The 23,627-nt window shown below is 41.3% G+C and overlaps 1 protein-coding gene across 30 annotated transcripts in view; it reads left to right on the top strand.

Annotated features, from left to right (window-relative positions):
* The window catches only part of NRXN1 (neurexin 1), a 961,778-nt gene that overhangs the window by 471,288 nt on the left and 466,863 nt on the right, over positions 1-23,627 (top strand). For all 30 annotated transcript variants that reach the window (XM_088666850.1, XM_088666849.1, XM_088666847.1 and 27 more), the window contains 3 exons: positions 15,930-16,052; positions 17,206-17,587; positions 19,914-20,104. In XM_088666850.1, the coding sequence (XP_088522976.1) occupies positions 15,930-16,052; positions 17,206-17,587; positions 19,914-20,104 (696 nt within the window). The remainder of the gene's footprint in view (positions 1-15,929; positions 16,053-17,205; positions 17,588-19,913; positions 20,105-23,627) is intronic.

The raw sequence follows: 23,627 nt of genomic DNA, 5'->3' as shown, positions 1-23,627 counted from the left end.
AGGGCTGGGAAAGCAACAATTATTATCTAGACACCCAAAGGTGGAAAACACTTAATATTTAGCAGGAAGTGCTGCTTTCTTACAAAATGGAATAGGAATGAGGTGGAAACCCAAGCACACCTGTTCAAATTGTTGTTAGCTTGATCATCAAACCATACCATAGTCAACCTGATGCAGGCTCTTCTTCTTCTTCTTCTTCTTCTTCTTCTTCTTCTTCTTCTTCTTCTCCTCCTCCTCCTCCTCCTCCTCCTCCTCCTCCTCCTCCTCCTCTTGCATCTCACAGCTCTTTGTGGGTTGCTATCCCACTCCCAACATCCAAGGCTCAAAAATACTTCAACCTTGTCGAAATGGGCGGAAAAGTAGTTATTGGTGCACCCCAAAAAGATGGCAGAATCCTGACATGCAGCCCATCTGTTTGTTTTTTATTATTATTATTTTGCTGGAAGCCGCCCAGAGTGGCTGGGGCAACCCAGTCAGATGGGTGGCATTTAAATAATATTATTATTATTCTTATTCTCTAGTGCAGAGCTTTCCAAACTGTGTTTCGCGGCATGTTGGTGTGCCGGCTGCAATGTTTAGGTGTGTCACGCGGACGCTGGAAAGAGGTTAGTTCAACCTCCAGTTTGCTAGTAAAACTGAATTACTGTGTTGCAAAATGATGCATGTCTAAAAAACTGTGTCACCAACATGAAAAGTTTGGGAAGCTCTGCTCTAGTGTCAAATGGCACACCAACTTTTTTTTTCTCCCTAGCCAGGGAATGATAGGATAGACTCATGATTTCCAGACAGGAAATAAGACACTGATTAGGTGGCCCAGTGAGATCTTTGAAGCTCTGTTGGAACTGCCCCAAGGTGATGTGGCTTTGTTTTTGTTTAGTCTGGGGGAGGCAGGCTGGTATAAGCTAGAGTACAGCTTGCATTTGTGCTCTTGGAGCATTAAGTTGAACATTCAAAGAGCTTTCTCTGGTCTGTCAGTACTCTTTTTCAAAGAAACAAAACCCCATCAGGTGCAGTGAAGGTTCCTGTACCTTCGTTGGTGTAGATGAGCACATGCAGTTTTCTCCAAGGTTGAGAAAAAGATGCCACTTGTTTTCTACACAATTACAAAAAGTTTCAGAATGCATTTTCTGTAGGCACTTGTTTACAATAACAGGGAGATGTCCAATAATAGAATGAATAGGGTTCTTCTTCTTCCTCTGGGGATACATCAGGGGACATGTGGAACATTGGGTCAGAGAATTATTGGATTAAGTCTCTTTTTTAAAGGCCATTAATTCCATGAGAAACTTCAACAGAAAATATGACTGCATAATGAGCATTTATGGGACCTGAAACCTAAGCAGATGCTAATTGGAAGAAAAAAAGAAAGATTGTATTAGTAAGAACGAGAATACATTAGGGCAAAGGTGAAATGACAAAGGACAAAATGGGTATTATTATTTTTACGCCTCGTGCATTTTTCAAATCATCAGTAAGTGACCTTACTGCAGGTTCCTGCTACAGACCTCCAAGCCTGACCAAAGACTTGTGTGGTCTGATTACCAAACATTTAAAAAGGAGAGATATTGTAGTCATGGGAGACTTCAGTTACTCTGATACCTGCTGCAAGTGAAACTCTGCCAAGAATGTAAAGTCCAACAAATTCTTCAATAGCCTCATTGACAGTTTCATTTCCCAGAAGCTGGCAGAAGCAACAAGGGGATAATCTATCTTGGACTTGGGCCTCACTAACAAGGGAGTACTGATAAATGAGGTGGAAGTACTGCAAAACTTGGAGGATGTGATCTTGTCCTCTTGGGTTACGTGATACAGAGGCAAGGGAAAGCTGGGTGCAGTCAGACATGTACTTTGGACTTTAAAAATGCTGGTGTCAAAAAGCTTAAGGAACTGCTGGATGAGATCCCATGGTCAGAAATACTCAAAGAGGAGTTCAAGATGAATGAGAGTTTCCTAGAGAGATGAAATACTGCAGGTACAAATGCAAACAATTACGAGGAAGAAAAGTGGGAGGCATCTAAATAAACCACCGTGGTTTAGAGATGAGCTGAGAGCCAAGAAGGGCATGTATGGAATAAAAGGCAAAGTAGGAAGGAATAGTATACCTAAGTAGGCAACAGTTTCAGGGAGAAGGTCAGGAAGGTTAAAGTTCAGTGTGCTCAGGATTGCAAGATAGATAATAATGTTTGTTCTGTGTTCTGTGTTTGAAGCAAGAGGAAGAACAAGCAATCAATAGGTCCTCTGTGTGGAGAAGAAATGCTGATGGAGAAACAGAGAGAGGGCAGAACTGATCAGTACCTACTTCACCTCTGTCTTCTCCCAAAAGGAAAGCATTGCCCAACCTAGTAATAACAGGTTAAACGATGCAGGGCCCAAGATAGGAAAAGAGGTGGATAGGGAACACCTACCTACTATAAATGAATTCAGATCTCCAGGGCCTGATGAGCTGCACCCAGGGGTACTAAAGGAGCTTGCGGATGTAATTTCAGAGTCTATAATCACTGAGAATTCTTGGCTGATAGCTCACTGCCTACTTTCCCTGCTCTCTTCCGTCTTTATTATTCACTTTTAATGCCTCTGTTTATCAGTCCCACCCTTCCTGGCATCCGTTCTCTTCCATTTTCTCAAGCTTCTTTTTCTACCAGCAGTTACAAACAGGGCCAGTGCTAGGGTTTTTTGCACCCTAGGCGAGATCACTTTCTGGCCACCGCCCTCCCATTAATAATAAATAAATGAATAATAAATAAAAATTAAAAAATTAAAAATAGCAAATAGAAAAAAATAGAAACAATAATAATAAAAAGTAGAAAAAATAAAAAGTAGAAAAAAAAACAAAAAAACAAAAATTAAATTAAAAACAGGAGAGAGGCGCGGCAAGGTGGCCCAGGCTCGCGCGAGCCTGGGGCCGCCTCCACTGCACCTGTCAGCTGTTTAGTGGCTTCAGGCCGCTCTCTGGAGGCAAGCGCGTGCCTCAGGATAGCTGCCTGAAGCCGCTCAACAGGTGACAGGCGCAGTGGAGGCGGCACCGGGGGCGCAGGCGGCGGGCAGCGGGCAGGCTGGCCAGCGCCCCCTCCATTTTGGCGCCCTAGGCAGCTGCCTAGTTTGCCTAAATGGATGTGCCGGCCCTGGTGACAAATTAACAAATGTTCCCTGGGAGGAACTGTAAGTAAAAACCAAGGCTGCTATGCTTCTGTCAATGCCCCCTTCTTTTTCTGCCGATGGACTTTACTGCCATTAGATGCCTTCAAGGCTGCTTTCTGCAGGGATTGGCTGTGCAACCTACTTTCCCATGGGGAACTCCGGCCCAAAGCCAGCCCAGCCACATCAGACATAGTTTGGAGGGGGGGAGCCTTGTGGGCCAAATTGGGAGTCTTGCTGGTTTCGCCATGGGTTGGAGGTTGTCCACCCCTACTGTGTACGATCCATAGTAGTTTGTCTGGTCATCATTTCAATTACATAGAGTTTGGGTGTTCCTTGTGTATTTGTTTGCTGAATCAGAAACACTGTGTGTTCTGGAGAATCCACATGCTCTCTTGGGAGAAAGAGAGAGTCATGGCTTGCCACAGACATGAGGTATCCTGTATACTATATGCCGGTTAAATTTTGCAAACAAGGTTTAAACCAAGTAGATTCCCTGAATGAGCCATTAATATCTCCTTTAGAACTTCTATGCATGGTTGTGCCTACTATTCCATCCATTTAATCTCTTTCTTAGCTTCTACTTTGCTCTCAGAGTATAGGCTTTTTAGGGGTTTACTTTTAATTAGTTCTTTCGTTTTTTGCATGGAATATATTTCCATATAGAAATAAATATGCATTAGTCATGCACAGTGGAAAAAAGTTCAGTATTGTGATATGTGAATCCATTCCCCACTTCATGAATTTTTCCTAGATAAAAAGATCCCAGCAGGCACTTAGTTCTTGTGCTCTTTAAGCTGTTACTCTGCATTATCATTATGAAAATAAGATCAGTAGCTCAATTGGAAATATGTTTGCTGAAGAGGTAAGAGCATTAAAAAGCTTGTTGGAACTGTGTGTCACCACCAACAAAAAAATTCTTCTATTAAAATGGCTTTTCGGTGTCTAGTGTGTTTTACATTTGTGCCTATTAAAATGCATGAAATATCTCTTCTTATCTCCATTAGGCATTCAGCAGCTTATTACTGAGACCTTGTAAACTGTTTCCTTAATATCTGGTACTTCACAATGAGTGTAACAAATCACGTTTGACAAGATAGTTAGAATTGCCATCCAGGCACGGCTCCCATTGCAAGCTGGGCACAGGATGCTGTCCATTTAATTTTTCAGCATTTTTGAAGGCCTTATTGAAAGTCTTCAGAAGACTATTTCCTGCTTAATGTACTGATTTAGATGCACCTAGGAATGGTGGTTCTGTTAGTTTTGCTTTCTCTCAGCTTCGCACTTTTCCAATCTTAAATTCAGCTTGTCACAAATTTACGAAGCAGCCAAGGAAGGGGGAAATCCTCATAAAAATGTTCTCAGCATTTTACTTCACATTTATTATAATGCAAACATTTTTGAAAGCAATTTCCCTGTAATACAATGTATTTTATATTTATAAAACAAAGCATGTTCGGAGAAAGGGTGGGATAAAAGTGCAACAAGAATAATTGAACAATAAATTTATGAATTGGACTTAGAAATTGGCATGGGATGAGACCTAAAAGGGAAGTCGGTCTCCCCACTTGAGTGCTGGATGATGCAGTAAAATTGTCTGAAGCCGGGAAGTGAAAGCAAGCTTTGTATCGCCCAAAAATTGATTTAAAAATCTTTCCCCAAGGCAGAGTAAAGGGGAGAGTTGAACTGTGTTTTAATCTCTGCAAAGGACTGTGTTCCGACAAGGGGAAACCCCTCTGGAAATTGGAGTCGGCTCAAAGGAAGGATCGGCTAGCCGCCATTATGACGTCACAATAGAAAGGAATGTGCTTGCTTACTGGAGGCTGAGAGCTATCAACAGGGGAAAGAGGATGCAACAAAAGTTAAAAAAAATTGAAGGCTGCTCAGTATTGAACTTAAGATTGAAATAATAGGAGGAAGATTAAAGAAATAGAAGTTGGAACCAGTTTGGACGTGACTTTATCCTTTTAAGGCTTGGGGGAAAAAATAAAAATAAAAAACAACAGTACCATTTCCTGCTCTGTCATATTCATAGAAATGGAGAACAATAACAGGTTGGAGGAGAAGGTTCTGGATTCTGAGGATGAAAATATACTTTGGGACTTAGTCTTGGAAAAAATTCTGGAAATGAAAGAGGAGATGCTCAACCCTAATGGAAAAACAGTACAGTAATTTTAAAGGAGAAGATTGTTGAACGAACAGACTTGAACTTTGAATTAGTAGATTTGAACTTTGGAAAATATAAAGAAGAAGAAGAAAAGGAAGAAGAGGAATAAGAGAGGGAAATTACTGTTCCACCGGTGGGAGGGGGGGAACAGGATCTGGTTTTGATTCAAAAGTATCTTAAAAAAGAAATAATCTAGAAGGTTGCCTCACCAGGGGGGGGGCAGGATGCAGGCTGGGGACAGAAAGAGAATAAGAGTGAAGATAAAGAGTTGGGAATGCAGCAGTTGAAGAAGAGGGTTGAGCAAGGGTTGGATTGGGACAGAGTAGGAGTGGGGTGAAGGTGGAATATTGGTTTAGCATTTTATTGAATGGATAAAGACGGTCTGAATCTGGAAAGTTTTAAGGAGCTAGCTGAAATCTCTGGAGATACTGATTCCAAGGGAAGGGGGGTTGAATTAGTCTTAAAGGTGGTATTATAAAAAGAAGATATAGAAATTGATGTATGGATATTTTTGGGTAGGGAATAGTGGTTTTGGAGTAGAATAAAAGTTAAGAGAATTGGGATATCAGAATGTTATTAAAATTAGGGTACAGAAGTAAAAGGAGTATAATTCAGTAATATAGTAGATTGAATTTAAATGAGAAAGATTCTTGTAATGATAAATGTTTAAGAATTAAGGTTTAAATTATAAGATATGATGTAAAATTAAGAGATTTTGAGAAAATATGGGTGATATTTGGAAACTGCAAAATTTAGTCATTAAAAAATGAACTCAAGAGGGAGATGCGAGGAAGTCTGCAATGTTAAGAAATAAGATTTGATATTGGAGTTTTTTTTCTTTTCTTTTTCTTTATTTTTTTCTACTTTATATATTTTTGTTTGTGATTTTTGTAAGTGGTATAAAATCAATAAAAATTATTTTTGAAAAAGAAAAAGAAAAATTGAACAATAGTGAAGCAGTTTTCACCAATCTTATGCACCCTTTCCACTAATACGTGAATTTTGAAGGCTTGCTTCATTTTGATTTGATAAATGTGAATTATGTAGGTTTACATTAACGTGTGGAGTGAACTAGATTTTCTCCCCTGTTGTCTGTTACACCCACAGTAGGAGGTTGATATTTCCATGTGATTCGTATAACAGCAAATCTAGCTCTGTGCAACACAGAGAAATTATTTGTAACCTGAAATGGGTATGAATAAGTGTGATAATAATTCAGAAAACAAGCCTTGGTGTTTTTTTAACAGATAATCTACATTTGAGACATTGGTTGATTTATCAGGGTGGCTAGACAGTGACCCACATTGCAAAGTATTATGTCTTTGGAATTTCCACCGTCATTTTCAGCTATTGATGGAATAAAACGCAGGAGGAAGACTTCAGCTTGGAGTCACTGACACATACAAAAATATGTTTGAACCCCAGTACTTACCTGACTACCTTCATAACTTTACTACTAAATAAGAGTATTTCCTGATTTAAAATGTACTAATCTTCCTGTCGGCAGTATTTCAAGTGAGAAAGGCATGATACAAATGTAAGAAATTTGAAGTCATTTCTGTGTAAAATGTGAGCAATAACATTATTTCAATTTCTACATTCATTTCAAAACTGGTTGAGAGCACAAATCAGGTAAGTTTTTATAACTCGCCTTCTACATATATTTGCTGGTATTTGCTCCTTGGCGATCACAAAACTAGAGAAGAGGAAGATTATGTCTGAGCAATAACTTAAAAGAAAAGCATGGAAAATAATGTAGAAAGATTATTGACAACTACAACTCCTATCAGCCCCAGGCAACTTGACCCATCAAGGGTGATGGGGGTTGGAGTCCAACAATGTCTGGCAAACACCTTTTTCACAATGCTGTTACTAAAAACAAGGCAGGAAAGTAATTGACCAGTGATCCAAAACATCAAACCTGGGATCAGATTCCGCTCAAATAACTAAGGGTGCTTCCAGACTGTCACTGTTTTGTGGGGATGATGCATACACTTTATGAAATAAATAAAACAAATTCACATGCTAGAAAATTCAGGTTGCACAATTAAAGTCGCTTTGGCGCTCTTGCGGAACCAATGTGTTTCCTTTCCATTTTTATTTATCTTTTTAATCCTCAGACTTTTTGCAGGAAGGGAAGTGATTGGAGACTGCAGTGGAAAGGGTGGGATGGCAATTGTTTCATGCAATGTCATATATGCACACCCCGATCAAATTAGAATGAATGTTCAGTAAACAGCTGTTGTTGTGTAATTTGCCCACAAATCCTGATGATGGGGTGCCTTCACCAAAAAGGCTCTGCCCTACATTGTAATATGGTGGGGCGCAGCTAAAAATGATACAATCAAAAGAACCTACCTGGTACATCCTTTTTAAAAAATGGGCAGGTCTATAAAGCAAAAGGTGTACCTTGGCTCCAAGTTTGATTGGACATAAATATAAGGACTTTGAAGCAGACTTGGTAGCATATAGACAGCCAGGGCTTGTCCCCTGCTCCCTCCAAATTGCTGGACCTAATGGCCAGGGGTCCCTTTACCTTTACCTTTAATCCATATGAAGCTCTTGGAAAACTTAGAGTGCTATACAAACATTAAGTATTAAGTATCTCTCAGCAATTTCCAAGTGGTCAATGATTATGATTATGATTATTTTTTAAAAAAACTGATCAGGCTTTGGAATGAAACTGCTAAGGCGAGACAGTTGTGAGTTGAAAGTGTAGAACCAATAGATAAAACTGAATCAATAGCAACAATAATATTGCTCTTATTGCAAATATTGCAAAGCCATTGCGTGACCAGGCGTGACAGCCCCAGGCCCCAGGGATCATAAGAAAGGAATAAAGACTCTGACAACATTATGGAATTAAAATTAGGCCACAACTTCATTAAACTTACTTCCAAATGTAGGAAGACCTTGGCTTAGGCCTTGGGTGTGTATCCCTCCCAGCCCCCCAGCTGGGGGAACTGGGGCTCATCAGGGTAAATAGGATATGGGGGTGCTCTGCGAGATGTAAGTGTAGCAGGGAGCCAACCCATATCCCCGCACGCAGGGTAGTTCACTGACAACCTTTCAGTGTACGGCCAGTGACACCCATTATATATAACCCCTTAAGAAGGGACCCTGGAATCGCCACCGCAGGGGGGTGAGTCACCACTTCAAGCCCCCCTCTCCCATTATAGGGAAGAAAAGACTAAAGGATTCCACCGAAGGCCATAGCCACCAAAGTTGTGACGAATTGCTACGGGGAAGACAAAACCTGCCAGTGCAGGAAAATTTCTTCCCGGTCCTTCAACAGCAACCAGTCAAAGACCGTAGCAGTGCCTGCTAAGCAGGAAGAAAAAGTTAACCTGCAAACAAGAAAATATTAAACAAAGGGAGGGTGAATCTCCAGAGCCGACTGCCTGGCTATTGTCTGCTCCACCCCCTTTTTATAAATGGGGTAACGCTGGGAGGCAAGCCAGCCCTCTCTCTACTAGAAAGTTCCCTGAGAACTGTAGCACTATGCGCGATCCCGCAAAGGGCACCCACATTATAAAGTGTGAATGCTCGTTCCATTTTTTTACAGCTGCCCCTGCTTTCCTGATGTAATAGAAAAGCAAAGAGAAAAACAGTTTGCCAATCCTGATTCTTTCTTTTTAAAAACAAAAGAAATACTGCTGTGCAAATTCAATTTGACAGTTTGAACTCACTTAAATCATAGCACCATTGTGGCTACGGGAATAAGATTAATTTGGAAGATGCGAGAGGGTGCTGTGGTGGCTGGCATCAGGCTGTATAGGCCATGGCATGCCCATGCAGACCTATTTGCCACCAACACATCTTCTGCCAGCTGTCTAGATGGGCATCTGGTGTGGGTGCCTGGGCTACAGGGTCCTCTCCTCTTTCTTTGATGTCCAGCTCTAGCTGCCATTAGCTCCACAGGTCGATGGCGAGAACAGGATGTGTCACTTCTCTTTCAGTCCCAATGGGTTCAGACACGAACGTTTATGTGTTGACTACCCCAAACCTGCTCCCACCGGGCAATTGCATTTCTCAGCAAAAGATCAGAGGTGTAAAAGATTGTTTGACATTGTAAAGAGTTAAAAACACACAAAACATCTCAGGCTAGGAATAGCCATATGGCTGTTGCAGATTCAGACTCCTGGGAAAATCAGCATCCTTTTTTCTAAATTCTGTGTGCCTGTGCAAGAAGCTGCATTAAGAGTGAAACGAGAGTTTGTTTGTTTGTTTGTTTTTAATTATAGGCAGTAACGTGTGATTGCAAAGCTCTAAATGTCTTCTCTTGATAACTCTGGATAGGCAAATTGCTGTAATCCTATCTTTGTTTTTTGTTTTTTACAAAAACAAAAATGAAACCCACCCTCTCACAAAACAAAGGTTTTAAAATCACCCCAAATCAGAAGCTGAAAAAGGATCAGTTGCTTGTTTTCTATGCTATTAGCTGCCGCTTGGAATGAAGGCACCTGCAAATTAAAGGGAGCTTATTTATCTCATCATAAACTCACAGTCCAAATTTCTTCTTTTCTGAATTTACATATTTTTCCCAATCTGCTTTGTTCTTAATATACAGTGATGAAATGTTACTAAAAGGAAATTTTTAGAATGCTTTGCTAGTTCCCCCCCTCCATGTTCCTATCTTCTTAACTTTTAAGTGTGTTGATCAATCTGGATGAACAGTGTTATTAATATTCATATGCTTTTTTCAGCCCAAGTTGGAATGATGGTGGTATGACATAAATTGACACAGTCAAAACATTATGGTTGGTAACCATGATTCTGAGCTTATATATGCAGAGCCATCTTGTGCATAAATATTTTGCAGTGCATATTTTGCAATGTGAGGATGGCCAAATGTATTATTTTGTAAACATGTCTGAAGCCAGATTCTTTTTTATGAGATACCCCCCCAACCCCCCCAAAAAATGGAGATTGGAAAGGGACATTCTCACATTTTTAAAAAATGTATTCAAGTCTTTGCATGCACACATGGATTTGTTTGTATAGATTTGTAATGTGGGAAGCTACATAGTTCCTTGAAATATATTAGTGATACACTGATACAAGAGACAGTGCATAGAAAATGACCCCGTCTTCTCAGTTTAAGCCATCTTCACCACCTTTTCATCAAGGCTGGTCCAGTCTTGCTCTCATTTCTGCCCCACCTTCTGCATTTTTTAGCTCTTCCAGAATCCCTGACCTATGAATCGACCTACACATCCAGAAAATGTGCATGAGAACAGTTCTTCTTCATCCCTTCACAATAAAAAAGGGGTTGCTTATGTCTTTCCTCCTGAATCTAGAACCTTTGCTTCTATTACACAAACTGCATTCTTCACCGGATTCAAACTCTACACTGTAACTTACAGTAGATATATCACGTAAGGAAGTGATTTATAAAGAGTCGGTCTAGAGAACGTTCTACCTCAGCATTATCAAATCTTTCAGGTGTTTTTCCATATCTTGCAACTAAACTAAGGATTAGTATACTTCCAAGTAGTTCCAGCTTCAAAAAATTGTGCTCTTCCACAGAGCACCAATTGGCACCAAATTTATAAGTGGCCAACATTGAGTTGTCAGTGGCATAGTTAAGGTTTGGATGAAGTCAAGAAGATGTGACCCAGGAAATCACTGTGACTGTGAAGGGTTTTAAAGCCTTCACTGGTTATGAGAATAGCTTGTATCATGCCAGCTTTTGCAACTTCAAGTGTGTGTGTGTGTGTGTGTGTGTGTGTGTATGTGTGTGTGTGTGTGTGTGATTTTGGAATATATTTGAATGTGAAAAAGAACCTGGAAGTGGCCCACATCAAGGTGTCAATGGCATAGTTAAGGTTTGGATGAAGTCAAGAAGATGTGACCCAGGAAATCACTGACTTAGGCTGTGTACACACTAAACCAGGCATCCCCAGACTTCAGCCCTCCAGATGTTTTGGAGTACAATTCCCATCTCTCCCCGACCACTGGTCCTGTTAGCTAGGGATCATGGGAGTTGTAGGCCAAAACATCTGGAGGGCCACAGGTTGGGGATGGCTGCACTAGACCTTTAAAGCACATTGGAACACATTCTTTCCCACAAAGAATTCCGGGCACTGTAGTTTGCCCATCACTGAGTTACCATTCCCAGCAACCCTTATCAAACTACAGTGCCCAGAATTCTTAAGGGGGAGATCAAAGGTATAGTGTAGGGGTAACCAATGTGGTGACAATGTTGGATTATGACTCGCATGAGCCCCTGCTCTAATGGCTAGTGGGGGATGTAGTTTGTCAACATCTGGATTGCACCACATTGGCTACCTTAGTATAGTGTGTACTGAATGGGAATAATTGCCCTATGATGCTTAAGTTAACCAGTTATCCCCAAGAGCAGCAGGGAGAACACTGTCTCGTTGCCAGACTTGTACAACTGATGGTTCTGATCTGGCTCCTTTTCCTTGGGCAGCAAAACAGTCCTGGAATTACTGTTTGCTAGTCCTGGAATTACTGTTTGCAACACAGTGCTTCAGAACCAACACTGTAGTATACATAGCTGCCAAGTTTTCCCTTTTCTCGCGAGGAAGCCTATTCAGCATAAGAGAAAATCCCTTAAAATAAGGGATAACTTGGCAGCTATGGTAGTATATAGTGGTCACTTTGGATGCAATATGTCCTTCTGTGTCAAATATTCATTCTTTTTATAATATCGGAAGGGTCCAGTGGTGCTCAGAAGGAGCTGTCACACTGCTGGATCTTCTGGTGCTGCTTGTAACGGTGTAGGACGTAAACCTTTCTGCCTTGGGAGGGTGGGAACTCAGAAGCACGATTAGGGCAGGCAGCCCACTCCAAATGGACCCTGCTGCAATCCTGATTCTGCTCGCAGGAATAGAGCAGGGACATTTGCCCATGTGGGCACCGCTGCCCAATTTATTGCATTCTTAATGCCCGATTTATTGTGTTCATAATGGAAAGGGTTTCATTAAGTTTTAAAACCAGCTTTAAAACAAGGGCCCTAGTGGAGAAACAAGTCTGGGGGGCAAAGTCATTTGAAAGGAGTTCCATTTGTTTTGTTTTTTTAAAAAAATCAGAAAGATCAACACAGATGACATTTAGAAATTATACAAAATTCCTACAAGGCCTGGCAATTCTGTGCCAATGAATACACCAGAAATCCAAATAAATGAAATGAACAGGTGCAAAACTCCCTGTTTGTCAGGGAGAACATAGTTCCCCCCTTCTTGTATACTAATTTTATCTTGCTCATTAGTCACAAAAGTGTACATTACCAGGCAACTACTGTAAAATTAAATGAGCAAATCATTGCTGCAGAGGCATCCTTTTAATGAATCCAAGAAGGTTAAGTTCACAATTTTAACAGGTTTCACTGCTTGGTGGTTTTTTGTGCTTTTTTGCAGTGGCTAAAGAGTGTGTGTTACTAGACAAATTTTCACTAAGGTTAAAAATAAAATAGAATAATTGAAGTTAATATATGCAAGAACCAGCTCTACCATTGGGCAGAGTGAAGAGCATCTGAGTATTATGAAAGGGCAGTGAAGTGCTAGTTATGTTAATTTCTGTCTCAGTACATTCTGCTTCTTGAGATGGTACCAAGATACCTTGGGCACTATGCACCTTGACTTCAGAGATCAGAGACGCTCTTTTCTGTTGCATCTCAGGAAGCAAAATGCCTTGGGCCAACCCTGATGTAGGATGAATGTGCACAAACACTTGTGAGCAAGCATGCACATTCACATACATAATACGTGCAAATAGTGTGAAAAGGAAATTCCATACATCTTGAAGAAGGCATAAAGGGTTTGTTTTTAATGCATTGCATGGTCAATATACATAATCTCTGTGTTCATGGGGTTTTTTCCCCTTAAAAAAGAGGATTGATTCATTAAAGGTCAGAAGATATGAAAAATTCAACTAAAGTTGAAAGTAGAGTCTTAAGTCAGCTCCTATTTATCCGCCTGGAGGAGCCTAGGACTTCTTAGTGGTCTCTGGCACACAGCCAGTATCTCTCTTTAAGCGCAAAGAAAAGGTAAGCTGAATTAGAATAAAGAAGCTTATTTCTGAAATATGCTAAAACAAAAGATAGTGATAGAAGATTTACATTTTCATGAATTCAACAGCACCCTTATAAATGCAGAGCCAACATAGTTACTGCAATTCCTTTTTTATAATATTTTTTATTGATTTTAATATAAACAAAGACAAAACAAAACATAATACATATATTCCATCCCTCCATCCTCCCTCCCCCCACCAGTCCACTTCTGCCACCAGTAGGACCCGTAGGCGATGGGAGTCAAGGGTGGTCCATTTTAGGGCTGAGTTTGTCCTCCCCCCCTCCACTCCCAGCCCCCCCCCCTGTATAGTTACTGCAATTCCATAGGGGCACTGAAAGCTAGCAAGATTCATATTAATTCTCAACTCAATCATTCCTAGCATCTTTCAGCATTGTGTCTGTTTAGAAATGATGGCCCCAGTACAACTGAGGTCACAGGCAACTAAGTGCTTATCTGCATTAACACACACACACACACACACACACACACACACACACACCTCTGGGCATTTCCGTGTGTCTGGCATATGCAGATGTGCCGCTAGATGGTTGTTGTTGTTGTTGTTGTTGTTGTTTTGCATCCTCTCCAGCTGTGTGAACAGAAGCCTGCCTTTTTCACATCGTTCTGTCTTGCTGGACAGCAATTTTGAATGAGAAGGATCTATGCAACTTGGTCGATGGATAAGAAGGATGGTGTACTCAACATTTGGGCTTCCCAACAAATTGCACATACACCAGGATCAATTTTTGAAAGTGTTTCTGTAACTCTTGAAGTTGTCCATTGGATTTCTTTCCAAACACTAGTGAAGTTAAGGGCAGGCAGACATGAATTCTCACCAGGGTATGGCACTGGAGTCAAATTGTTTCAGCTGTTAAAACAGTCAATTGTTCTCTGCAATTATAGTGACTCAGTGTGTTCAATTTGCAGATACAGTACATGGTTTGGATAGCACAGTGAGCCAGGTCTTCAGCCAATGTGCCATAAATGCTTCTTCCTGATCTAGGCTCTTTGACTTCAGGCCTGTTCTTGCATTGATGAGTGTTAAGAGGCTGGGGAGAAAATAGCAACCCTAGCCCCCTCCATGTCACTTGCCACTCAGTGATAGCAAAGGCCACTCCTTAACATGCACCACTGTTGCTCGATAGTAAGCAAGACAGAGAGGACAGAGAGGACAGCCCAGCTTGCAGTTCATGTCATCACATTTGCTGTGTCCGTGGCTTCCAGGTGCCGTTCCACATCTCAAGGCAGCAAGGAACTGTTAACTGAGAATAGATTTTGTCATGTTGAAGAGTTTTAAATGTTCATAAATATTAATAAAAATATATTCATTTTGATGATGCAAGATTAGACTGTGATGAAGGTGCCCTTTCAGATCAACTGATTATATAAACACACCACTCACTCTTTTTTGTGCCTTATTTTCTTTCTGTGGGTTTTATTATGGCTAGGGGCTTCAACAACTGGAAGCAGCGTGAGCATCTCTAGACTTCTTTTTTTATAATAATTTTTATTAATTTTATAAGATAAAACAAGACATACATATCATATTCAGCCACCCTTTCCCACCCACCCCCACGAGCCCCCTCCTGCCACGAGAGAGTCCCATGCAGGGCGAATAGTTGAAGGTGGTCCATTTTTTATAGCTGGGTTTATTCCCCTCCCCCCTCCTCCCCCCCAGGACCCACCTCTGCCACCAGTGGGCTCTAGAGTAACGAGAGAAGACAGAGAAGGGTGTCTGCCCAGCTATCTCTCATACATGTCTTATAAAAGAGAAAAATAAAAACCCTACTCCCCACAAAAATAAAAATCCCCTTCCCCCCACCAAGGCAAAAACAAAAAAACAAAAAAGAGCGAAAAAAGGAGAAAACATAAAATCATAATCATAATCATATTTATGGGCTTCCCCTACCTCCCCCTTTACTGCTTTTCATTTGAAATCATTTGTGCAGTTTTCTTATCATATTCCCGAGCATCTCTAGACTTCTGAGAGGTCCTCACTAGCACTTTGACTTATAAAAGAAAGTCCAAGCTATGTTGTTCCAAAGTCCTCCGTGATCCTTTCAGTTTCGAGATTCTGACTGCATTTTATTGAAACTCCCACCATATATAGTTGTCTTAAGCACATTTATAAACACAACAAAGCATATGCAACATGAGTCAGGAAGCAACTTTCAACACACTGAAAGAAGTTATTGCACATCTGCAGCCTGAGATTAAAGTTATCATTCTTTTAGCACCTTTATTGAAAAACTGCAGCTTACATTAACTTTTGAACTGGTATCCACCATCTCTGTATTGACTGTGCCCATTTATGAAAGCCCAGTTGGCCAACTTTGCCATTTTGAAAATATAGCCCACAAGTGTTGCAAGATGACATGTCTGTTGTTTGAAGTCTGCAGAGCCTTTGGCACTCTTCCAGCTTGTCTTTGGAATATGTTTTATAAAATGTTTGCTCCAGCCAGTTTCTCTCTTTCTCTTCTCTTTCTCTTTGTTTCTCTCTATCTCTCTCTCTCTCTTTCTCTCTGTGAGGTTCACATGTTGACTCATTTAAAGATTCCATAATAACTGTTTGGCATACCCTACAGGCAAAGGTCCAGAAACCCTTTTTGCTGGCTATAACCTCAATGACAATGAATGGCACACAGTACGTGTAGTTCGAAGAGGGAAAAGTTTAAAGTTAATGGTGGATGACCAACAAGCCATGACAGGTAATAATGAATAATGGTTGCTAATTTACCAGATATCTCCGTTCCATACAGATTTGGCAATGTAGTCTGTGACCCAGATTGTCTCATTTGCCTACCTGGCACAATGATCAGAAGAGTCTCCGTCTGCTTCTGGTTGAACTGCACTGATCTAACAGGCCAGTGGCTTCCATGCCCTCTAATTCTGAGGTTCACTGCTTACTGCTCTGATCCTAAAGAGGGCTATGGTTAAAGGTAGAAGAACTGAGGAAGGGGGGGGGGACCAGCAAGATGATAGGTAGATGATAGATATAGATAGATGATAGATAGATAGATAGATAGATAGATAGATAGATAGATAGATAGATATAGATATAGATATAGATATAGATAACAGAGATAGATAGATAGATAGATAGATAGATAGATAGATAGATAGATAGATAGATAGATAGATAGATAGATAGATAGATAGATACCGGTATTGATCAACAGACAGAGAGATGGTGGAGGTGGGAAAGTCTGCAAGCAAGAATTTTGAGGAGGGGGTTTGCTTTGTAAACATAACATCAGCAACTATCAAGAAAGTCAATATTACATAAGCCACTTTCAGAGAGGCCAAAGATTTGATCCATGGATTCTCATGTGTTGAAGGTGGTCCCCGTTATGTTGCAGCACAGGTAATAAAGCTACTCCACATAGTGTTGGAGTCACCCCCTGTGCATTGCTCCAACCTTTTGCGTCAGCTTCTGTACCCACACTGTATCTCCAACGTTGTTCGTCCCAGTGGGTTTTAGCCAACAAAGTTGTCCAATTAGCACAAGGTCTTTTGCCCCAGGAGCACAAATCTGCATTGGGGTAACCACCAAAACAGATTGGGGCATGCAGGGAAGGGAGTGAAAAAGGAATCCCCATTGCTTAGGCAGAAGCCTCTGTGCTGAAGGTGTGTTCTCATTGAATGCAAACCAATGTCTTGCTTTTGAATGCTCAGACTGAATGTTCACCAAAGCTCAACCCCTTTCGGCGTGAACCATGGGAAGCTATTTTCTCTCTCCTGGTGGTATACATTTTGGTTGGCTCATGCTCATTGCCCGAGACCCTGGGAACTGAGCATCGACTCAATGCTGACTTTTCCTGATTCTGACACTAACTTCTCAAAATTCGTTTTCATTTAAAGGTCAAATGGCTGGTGATCACACAAGACTCGAATTCCATAACATAGAGACTGGGATCATAACAGAGCGCCGCTACTTGTCCTCAGTCCCCTCCAACTTCATTGGCCACCTGCAAAGCCTCACCTTTAACGGAATGGCATACATTGACTTGTGTAAAAACGGGGACATTGATTACTGTGAGCTCAATGCCCGCTTTGGCTTCAGGAACATCATTGCAGACCCGGTCACCTTTAAGACAAAAGCCAGCTATGTTGCCCTGGCCACATTGCAAGCCTATACCTCTATGCACCTGTTTTTCCAGTTCAAAACAACGTCCTTGGATGGGTTAATACTCTACAACAGCGGAGATGGAAATGACTTTATCGTGGTTGAGTTAGTGAAAGGGTGCGTACAAAACTCACAACACAACAATGCAGGTTGTATTAACCATGAAAGCTGAATGGAGCTTCCATATTCAGGGGGCAGGGTGTTAGACTAGACTGACCTCTGGTCAGATCAAGCAAATTGACTGCTCTTATTTCCCTTAAAACCAGACAGCTGCTGCTTATTATTATTATTATTATTATTATTATTATTATTATTATTATTATTTTATTGATGCACTCTTCACCCTTAGGGCGGGTTTACAATCACAGAAATAAGGTGGTCATGAAAATACACATCTTGCATCAAAAGCCAAGTAAGTTGTGCTTGACACTTGCAAAAACCCAAGATGGATGGATGTCAGCACCCACCTAATGCCTTGCCTACTTTACAAACTCAGGCTTCTTCATGACAGATTGTATATATTTTGAAAGAGGGCTGTAGTGCTTCTCCTACCTCTCTCCCAACATTTCCCCTCTCTCAACATTTAGCTTAGGCCAGATCCCCTGTATATTCCCCATTCTCATCTTAATATCTCTTGCTCAAAACAAGGCCCAGGGTTGGTGGATGGGGACATAATTGTCCCCATGAATGAAACAGCATTGCTCAAAGGGTTGTATGTATTCCATCTGACCTAAAGTCAGCCATGGCAAATTGGGCCCTTCACAACCTAGAAAAGTTGTGAAGGATATTGTCTCAGAAGTCTTAAAAGGTGCAATTTCTGTGCAGTGGGCAGTGAGGAAGTAAAGAGCACTTGTTCAATATTGCCATGCATCATCATCCCCATCACAAAATTTATTACCTGTCCTTCAGCAGCAGATCCCAGGGCTTGTTACAATAATTTAAAAATCAGTATTTAAAAAAACAAAAACAAATCACAACCATAGAAATAGGAAGGGCTGTGCTCTTCAAGAACTCTCAGGGAATCTCTATAGATTTAAGCATTTAGACGTTACCACCACTCTCCTTCCCCAAGGAACCCTGAATAAGCTATTTCTTCAAGAGGGCTGGAACTCCAGCAGACAACTGACTACAATCAGGAGGAAGCCATGAACTAGTATAAAATGGAGAGGTGGCATCAATATGGTCTTAGAGCATTGGGGGTTGGTCCATTGGGGCAAATGAGGCACTCCACCAACTGCACTTATCTGTCTAAGGATGCGGGTGGTGCTGTGGGCTTGCTGATTGGAAGGTCAATGGTTCGAATCCCCGTAATGGCCTGAGCTCCCGTTGCTCTGTCCCGGCTCCTGCCAACTTAGCAGTTCGAAAGCATGCCAGTGCAAGTAGATAAATAGGTATCGCTGCGGCGGGAAGGTAAACGGTGTTTCTGTGCGCTCTAGCTTATGTCACGGTGTCCCGTTGTGCCAGAAGCAGTTTAGTCATGCTGACCACATGACCTGGAAAGTTGTCCGTGGACAAACGCCAGCTCCCTTGGCCTGAAAGTGAGATGAGCACCCCAACCCCGTAGTCACCTTTGACTGGACTTAACCATCCAGGGGTCCTTTACCGTTTACCTTACTTATCTATCTGCACTTATTTATTTATTTTAATATATATTTATTGAATTTTATAAAACAGAATTCTGTTTTTAGGGAAAAAAACAGAAAAAGAACACAAAATATACACAACATAACAAAATGCCAACATTACAATAAAAAAATATATCATATCAATCTTATATCCCCAATCTTTATCGACTTCCTCCATTCCCTCCCAACTGCGTTTCTTTATATTATTCCGTTAGTACTTTCCAAATCTTAATTCCAATCTTTTTAATAATTATCTAAACCTAATAATACTCTTAATGACTTATCAATCCTATCAATCTCTTCTACTTATCTCAAAATACAATTCTATTCTAGTTATATCTTAAAACGCAATACAATAACAACACTTATCTAAATCTTAACACATAATAAACTTGACTAAAACTTTTCTACAACCTCCTTTTACTTCCAATTATCTATCTGTAGTTATCCAGCCCGACCTGCCTGCCTTTTTACTTACAACCCATCAAGGGGTAGCTCTGCCTGTCATTGGCTCTGAGGCAACCGACTGTTGGCCTCTGTTCCTTCTGCCCTGCCAGTCCCAATGGGCACCACCCTCCATGGTTTTATGAGATAGACAATCTGTCATTTTTTGGTGTATATTTACTTATAGGGAGTTTTGCTTCAAGTTACAACTAGGAAGACGTCAGCTGGCTGAAGACCTTCTGAATTTTCAAAAAGTTCAAATGAAGCGAGGCATGAGAATGAAGGGCTGTCGGTTTCATTTGTTTACTTCTTCCAGGGGGGATGAAATCATTTGGCTATTTTTTTTCATTTTATTATTTGCTCCCTGTTTTCAGGTATTTACATTACGTGTTTGATCTGGGAAATGGTGCAAATCTTATCAAGGGAAGTTCCAATAAACCTCTGAATGACAACCAGTGGCACAATGTGATGATATCGCGGGACACCAATAACCTCCACACAGTGAAGATTGACACAAAAATCACAACACAGAGCACAGCAGGAGCAAGAAACCTAGATCTCAAAAGTAAGTGACATTGCTATTAATAGAAATAATCTGCTAGGAGGGCAGGCGACAACATTGCATTTTGATGCGCCTTGCACATTTGCAGGAAACATAGGGAGATGTGCTGTATTTGTTTACTGGGCCAACTCCAGTGGCAAAACACCTGCAAACCTGTGAGCTGCAGAGCATTATTCCAGAGGCGTAAGTGTTCAGAGGAAAATGGATCAGGTGTGGTTATAAATTCTGCTTTGTAGCCAGGCTGTGGGATTGATTTCTGGCAGGGGGGAACAGCTTGACTTTATATGGATCTGCTCTAGCTGCTGCAGGTAGCACACACATCACTGTGCCAAACGGAAGACAGTTTTTTGTCTCTGTCCTCTCCTCCGTGGAGACCCAAATGTGAAAATGTCACTGAATAAATGTGTCTTATCAGTTTCCCCAATGAACACACAGCATATTCCTCCTGGCAGAGAGCAGTCCCAAATAGGCTGGAATTTGGATGGATATTCTGATTGGTGTGTGTGTATGTGTGTGTGTGTGTGTGTGTGTGTGTGTGTGTGTGTGTTGCCCATTCATTTGCACAAGGAGCAAATTAGTTGCATCCTAGAAAAATCTCTGTTGAGGAGACACCCGCATCTCCATGGGTACAGGCCCTGGAGTCAAGAGGGTAGATCTTGGGGGAAGTCTGAGGAGCATACCAATTTGTATAGGCAAGAAGAAATGGTTTCATCCTAATAAGAAAGGGTGCTCACAAATGTGGGTGCCCCTGTTCAATTGATAATTATTAATACACTGCCCATCTGGCTGGGTTTCCCCAGCCACTCTGGGTGACTTCCAGGAGAATAGCAAAAACACGATAAAACTTCAAACACTAAAAACTTTATGATACTGGGCTGTTTTCAGGTGTCTTCTAAAAGTCAGGTAGTTGTTTATTTCATTGACATCTGAAGGGGGGGCATTCCACAGGGTGGGGGCCACTACCGAGAAGGCCCTCTGCCTGGTTTCCCTGCAACTTCACTTCTCGCAGTGAGGGAACCTCCAGAAGGTTAGCACTGGACCTCAGTGTCCGGGCTGAACAATGGGAGTGGAGACGCTCCTTCAGGTATACAGGGTGGAGGCCAACACTTTGAATTGTGCTCGGAAACGCACTGGGAGCCAATGAAGATGTAATATTCACAAGCAGGATCAAGTGTGCCTCAGTCCTCTGTATGACATTCCTCCCCCTCCCCCTTCCCCAAGGAAAGGTGGTGACAGTTGGCATCCTTTAGGTCAGGCATCCCCAAACTTCGGCCCTCCAGATATTTTGGACTGCAATTCCCATCTTCCCTGACCACTGGTCCTGTTAGCTATGGATCATGGGAGTTGTAGGCCAAAACATCTGGAGGGCCACAGTTTGAGGATGCCTGCTTTAGGTCCTGGGATACCATATTGTTTCCTTCCAGGGATTACTAGACCCAGAATTCCTGGTAGGGAAAAGTTCCTTGGGAAGTGCATGCTGATGGCAAGGAGCAAGCTATTCATAAGTAGTGGTTTGACTGGGAACTGGAGGTGCTGCAGAAGCTTATCAAGGGTTCATCAGCGAGAAGATCGATAAAAGCCAACACATTTCCCTGAAAGACTGCAATACAAGTGTATTATCTGCCATCAAGCTATATTTCAGATTGCAGTCTTTCTTCCTATACCAGCATTTGCTGATACTTAACAAAGACTCTGAGCTCCCTGGGGTCACAAGCCGTTTCTCTGCTGATATTTCTTGTAGCTATGTGAGGTGGCAGAAATGTCTTTGGAAATAAAAAGGAGAGTTTTTGCAAACCTCCACTCATATGGTGGGCTTGTGATGCAGTTTGTATCATGCTTTGCTAGTGTGTTGTAGATCGGATACAAAGTAAATTAAGCATCTGTTGCCTTATGTTCTAACTTTGTAGATAGAAAAGCAGCATACACACACACACACACACACACACACACACACACACACACACACACACCACAAACAAGAGGTACCTGCAGATTTATTTTGGTGGCGGGGGGATCGTGTGATTTGCTAACATGTTTTGGCATCCTTTCCATTACCAAAGGGGGGTTCCATCCCCAAAGTTCACTCAGCTTTTACCAGTACAGTGGTAGCTTGGAAGTCTAACGGAATCCATTCCGTAAGTCTGTTCAACTTCCAAAATGTTCAGAAACCAAGGTGTGGCTTTCGATTGGCTGCAGGAAGCTGCGGAAGCCACATCAGACATCTGGGTTCCAAAGAACGTTCACAAACCAGAACTCTCACTTCTGGGTTTGTGGCATTCAGGAACCAAAATGTTTGACTCGCAAGGTGTTCAGGATCCAAGGTCTGACTGTATTAACATTCACCACCATCAGCAAACATCTTTGGATCTGCTACATTTTTTGAATCAGACTTGAGACATGGTGCAAATCGGTTCTGTTTACAAAGTACATAAGGGCCAAGTTGCCTACTTTCAGTAGGATAGTATGTATAAAAAATAAATCCTGCCCACATGCCCTATGCTTCTTTCAAAAGTTTCTTTGCACAGCCTACTTCCTGCAGTCATCATTTGATCACAGGAAGTTGTGTGGCTGCATGATCTGTATAGGCGGTGCTGCCATTGGGGATGTGCTTGAATGAAGAGTACATCTACCAACAGTGGCTTTATCAGGCATAGGCATAAACTCGGCCCTCCAGATGTTTTGAGACTACAGTTCCCATCATCCCTGACCACTGGTCCTGTTAGCTAGGGATGATGGGAGTTGTAGTCCCAAAACATCTGGAGGGCCGAGTTTACCTATGCCTGGTTAACATCAACTGAAGGCATTGCAAGAAGAGTTTCCAGACTGGAAGCTCTATGCTGTGTGAACTCGGTGCTGCTATGAGGAAGCAATTTGTGGTTTAAAAAAATAAAGAAAATTTGTCACTGTTTTCATGTGACTTTTTCCTAATAAACACATTTTTGTTTGCAGATTTGACTAATATACAAATTCTTGTAAGCAGTTTTCCCTAACATAATGTCTTTTTGAATGTTTTATTTTCATTAATATGTGGATTTATAGGAACAATTTACCCCAGTATATGCATTTTTGTTCTGATTACTTGGCTGGTATTGCTATATAATAATAGTAATTATTATTAATAGTATTATTATTATTATTTATTTATACCCCACCCATCTGGCTGGGTTTCCCCAGCCGCTCTGGGCGGCTTCCAACAGAAAAATAAAATACAGTAATCTATTAAACATTAAAAGCCTCCCTAAACAGGGCTGCCTTCAGATGTCTTCTAAAAATCTGGTAGCTGTTTTTCTCTTTGACATCTGATGGGAGGGTGTTCCATATATTATATGGAAAAGTGCTAACATTAAAATATGGCTGCTTGTTTCACCTATAAATAGAAACGGAATCGAATTTATCCCCCACCCTGGTCTAGCAATACTTTCTTCTTTTGCCAATCCCCTTCTGAGAACTGACCTGGATACCAACTGCAGAAAAATCTCTCCAAAGCTTGGAGGTTGTTTGCTCACCTCTACACAATTTGGTTCAG

This window comes from Zootoca vivipara, chromosome 3 (genome assembly GCF_965207765.1).
Source record: "Zootoca vivipara chromosome 3, rZooViv2.hap1.1, whole genome shotgun sequence".
In the NCBI taxonomy this organism is placed as follows: Eukaryota; Metazoa; Chordata; class Lepidosauria; order Squamata; family Lacertidae; genus Zootoca; species Zootoca vivipara.
The sequence above is the reverse complement of the archived record's forward strand: the minus strand, read 5'-3'. Positions and strand labels throughout refer to the sequence as shown.